Consider the following 3,720-nt stretch of genomic DNA (forward strand, 5'->3'; position numbering starts at 1 on the left):
CTACTCACGAAATTTGTAAGGTTCTTTCCTTTCAAAGGGATCAGCTAGATCCAAATCATGGACGCGGAAACACCAAGAGCTGTGATGAGACCACTCTGGCGTGAAATGAAACCGGGCACCCCTTGAGACCTTGCTATCTAGCTGAAGCTTCCTACGTTGCTCTGCAATGAACTCCTCGTTGTAATCGTCCTCATGAACCTCAAGAGTCATCAGCTCTAGCACTTTGGCGTTTAGCACGAAAAACGTTGCGAAGTCAACATGTGACTTGATGCCCCGATAATAATGCCAAGATATTTTCTTCACACGGATGTCAAGCGATCTTATAAGATCTCGATGTTTACGACGCCACAAGTTGGTTTCCCCTGGCCCACGTGACTGAAAAGGAACACAAAGAGACAAATATTAACTAACCATTTTAGAACAGTAAGTAGATCAAGCCAGCACGGAATACTATGAACCATCAAGGAAGAAGCTTCACCTCGATGTACAATTTCTCCAAGCACGGAAAGCATCTCATCAAGTTAATAACCACGCCCAGACTAAGAGTATGCATATCGACAGATAAAATCTTGATAGTGTGCACCGCTGTCGCCAGACTATCAACATGCAATCCCTACATGAAGCATGGAAGTATAGCATTAGCCAACTACAATTACAGACATTACGTAGTTCATCAGAAGAGATGAATCTCATTAAGAAGACTCGCAAAGGCAATTACGAAGGCCACAACTACCTGAATAACTATGGAGTCAAGCACGAGTTTGGTGGGGCCAAAAGTACAATCCGTAAGGCAGCCCAAGGTCTCCAGTTTAGGCGCGGAGATTACCGACACACGCAGGCCAAAAGTCATACCAACTTGGAGCAGCCTTTCAAGGCGAGGGGCATTCTCGATGATGAGTTCCTTGAACTCGATGCCTCTCTTTTCATAAGAATCGCACACGCCGATGCTTTTAAGGGTAATGGAGTTGATTCGGACACAACGGAAGCCAAAGCTCTTGGATATTAGCAAACACTCCAGAGCGGGGCAAGCCCTGTCAATGATGTTGTGCAGTGAGCGTTCCGAGATGTGGACCCGCTGAAACGCAAGTTTCTTAAGCTTAGGGAAGTGAAGAGCTTCTACAGTGTCATCGGGAAAGTGGTAGTCTCCGATTGTGGCAACAAGGAGGGTTTCAGAGAAGCGGAAGGCGGCAGCCGGTAGCGGCTGCAGCGTTGGTGGTGGGTTGGGTAACCTCTCTTCGAAGCTGCACAACTCAAGCTCCTGGAGGTTGTCGAGGGCAGGGGATCGGAGCCAGACGTCGGCGGTGGTGGCTTGGAGGTGGTACATGGGGGCGGAGAAGTAGCGGCCAGGGCCTGGGTGAGCGGATAGGACATGAGATACGGAGATGTCGAGGATATACTGATCGAACAAGAAACAACGGTGGTCAAAATTGAGAGGGGCAGAGCGCCAGAGTGGGCGCCACCGAGAGGCCAAGATCTGTGTGCGCGCACCTTCCTTGGTGGGGAGGAGCGAGATGATGTCGCCGAGTACGTCGTCCGGGAGCTGGCTGATACGATCTCCGACAAATCCATTCGCTCTAGGCAGTGGAGGCTCCTGGCCCTCCACTACGTCTTTGGGACTAGGAAGCTCTGCTGCAGCCAGCCTTGGCACCTGGAGTGCCTCGAACTTCCTCTTCCTCGGACTAGCACACCCAGACTCCATCCCCATGACCGGCGGCAGCCAATGCGTCGGACAGGTGAACACTAAATGAAGGGACCAACTGGTTTCAACTTGGTGGAAGAGTACTACAACTTGGTGCCGAGGGTTACCGCAATCGCCGGATTCGAGACGAGTTAAAAGGAGCTCCGCGGTGGTTCTAATTTGGAAAGAAATGTGTGAAGAATCGCAGTGAAGAATCAGATTTGAAAATAACCATGTCAAGAATCAGATTTGGAAAGTAACATGGGAAGAATTGCAGTGAAGAAGTTAGAGGAAAGAAACGTGTGAACGATCAGATTTGGAAATCTCATTGAATGTACTAGGACATCGCCTAGAGAGGGGTGAATAGGCGGTGTATAAAAACTTCTACTTGAGGGCTAAACTAGGCGGAATAAAACTACTTAGTGTTTACTAGCTTAGCTCAAGGCCTATCAACTAGGGGTTTGTCTAAGTGCACCAACAACCAATGCTAGCTAGCATGATGAGCAACAAGGTGATAACAAGCTAGGTATAGAACATCAAGCATGATAGATATCACAATGTAAAGCGCATAGGTAAAGGAGCTCGGGTTGAGAAGTAACCGGTGCACGAGGAGACGACGATGTAGCCCGAAGTTCACACCCAAGGGTGCTACGTCTCCGTTGGAGCGTTGTGGAGGCACGAGGCACTCCAATGAGCCACTAGGGCCACCGTAATCTCCTTTAGCCTTTCCACCAAGGGGAAAGCCTCGATCCACTAAGGGACCCTTGAGGGTGGTCACCAAACCCGTACAAGCTTGGGCAAACTCCCAAGTATCAAGCTTGGGGCAACTCCACAACACAGAGGCTCTCAAGTACAAGGCCACAAGAGGCTACAACACGCCACACCGGCAACAAAGCCACCAAGACTCCAACACGCCACAACCGGCTCCAAAACCACAAAGGCTACCACACTCCACAAAGGCAACAACGCCACAAAGGCTACCACGCCACAAAGACGAGAAGGCACAAAGGCTACAATGCCACAAAGGCTAGAACACCACAAAGGCAACAAGGCCACAAAGGCAACAACACCACTAAGGTCAACACACCCTCTACGAGACCGAAACCCCGGAGAGAACCCAAACCGATGCACCTAATGCAATGACTAAGAACACCACTAAGATGCCCAAGTTCTTCTCTCCCAAATTCCAACAAAGCTACAAAAGCTATTGGGGGAATAAGGGAGGAAGAACAAATATGAGGAGAAACACCAAATAACTCCAAGATCTAGATCTAGCAAGATCCCCTCACTTGGAGAGGGATTCAATTGGTGAAGCTCTAGATCTAGATCTCCTCTCTCCTTTCCCCAAAAAATATGCAAGAAATAGTGGGGGGATCAAGAGGAGGATCAAGCTCTTCAAGGTCAACAATGGAGGAGAGAGAATGGAGGGGAAGAAGTGATTGGGTCGGAGGTGGAAGAGGGGTATAAATAGAGGGTCCAAAATATAGCTGTTGGGGCTGGAAAAACGGTCAGATTCGCACCCGAGCGGTACTACTGCTTGTCAAAGCGGTACCACCGCTCGCGCGCAAATTGTGCAGAAATCAGACGAAAAACCCCTTAAACCGGTAGTACCGCTGTGCAAAGCGGTACTATCGCTTGTGTCTAAATCTGGGCAAATTAGAATCAGAGAGAGAGAAAAGCGGGAGCAGCGCAACAGGGTGGGCCCAAGCAGCAGCAGCGTGGAGCGGCAGAGCAGCAGCGCGCAGCGGTGCATGTGCGTGGGCAGGTGGGTGATACGTCTCCAACGTTTTATAATTTCTTATGTTCCATGCTAGTTTTATGACAATACCTACATGTTTTATTCATACTTTATATCGTTTTGATGCATTTTCCGAAACTAACCTATTAACAAGATGTCGAGGTGCCAGTTCATGTTTTCTGCTGTTTTTGGTTCCAGAAAGGCTGTTCGGGCAATATTCTCGGAATTCGACGAAACAAAAGCCAAATATCTTATTTCACCGAGACGGACCAGAACACCGAAGGGGAGCCGGAGAGGAGGCCCA

The 3,720-nt window shown here is 49.2% G+C and overlaps 1 protein-coding gene across 1 annotated transcript; it reads right to left on the minus strand.

Moving 5' to 3' along the window:
- LOC124648222 lies at positions 1-1,705 on the minus strand. Its single transcript, XM_047188015.1, has 5 exons — positions 1,489-1,705; positions 1,073-1,350; positions 857-994; positions 479-613; positions 1-375 (listed from the first exon to the last, which is right to left on the minus strand). Exons 1-5 carry the CDS (start codon positions 1,703-1,705, stop codon positions 1-3), a joined length of 1,143 nt encoding a protein of 380 aa, XP_047043971.1.
- Between the last annotated feature and the right edge of the window lie 2,015 nt (positions 1,706-3,720).

Source organism: Lolium rigidum, chromosome 4 (genome assembly GCF_022539505.1).
Source record: "Lolium rigidum isolate FL_2022 chromosome 4, APGP_CSIRO_Lrig_0.1, whole genome shotgun sequence".
In the NCBI taxonomy this organism is placed as follows: Eukaryota; Viridiplantae; Streptophyta; class Magnoliopsida; order Poales; family Poaceae; genus Lolium; species Lolium rigidum.

Excerpts from the sequence above, each read along its gene's own strand:
- LOC124648222 (XM_047188015.1), bottom strand. The coding sequence starts at position 1,705 with ATGGGGATGGAGTCTGGGTGTGCTAGTCCGAGGAAGAGGAAGTTCGAG. Across the intron at positions 614-856 it reads GCCTTGAAAGGCTGCTCCAA|GGATTGCATGTTGATAGTCT; the intron begins GTTGGTATGACT and ends TGCTTCATGTAG. Across the intron at positions 376-478 it reads TGGAGAAATTGTACATCGAG|TCACGTGGGCCAGGGGAAAC; the intron begins GTGAAGCTTCTT and ends GTTCCTTTTCAG.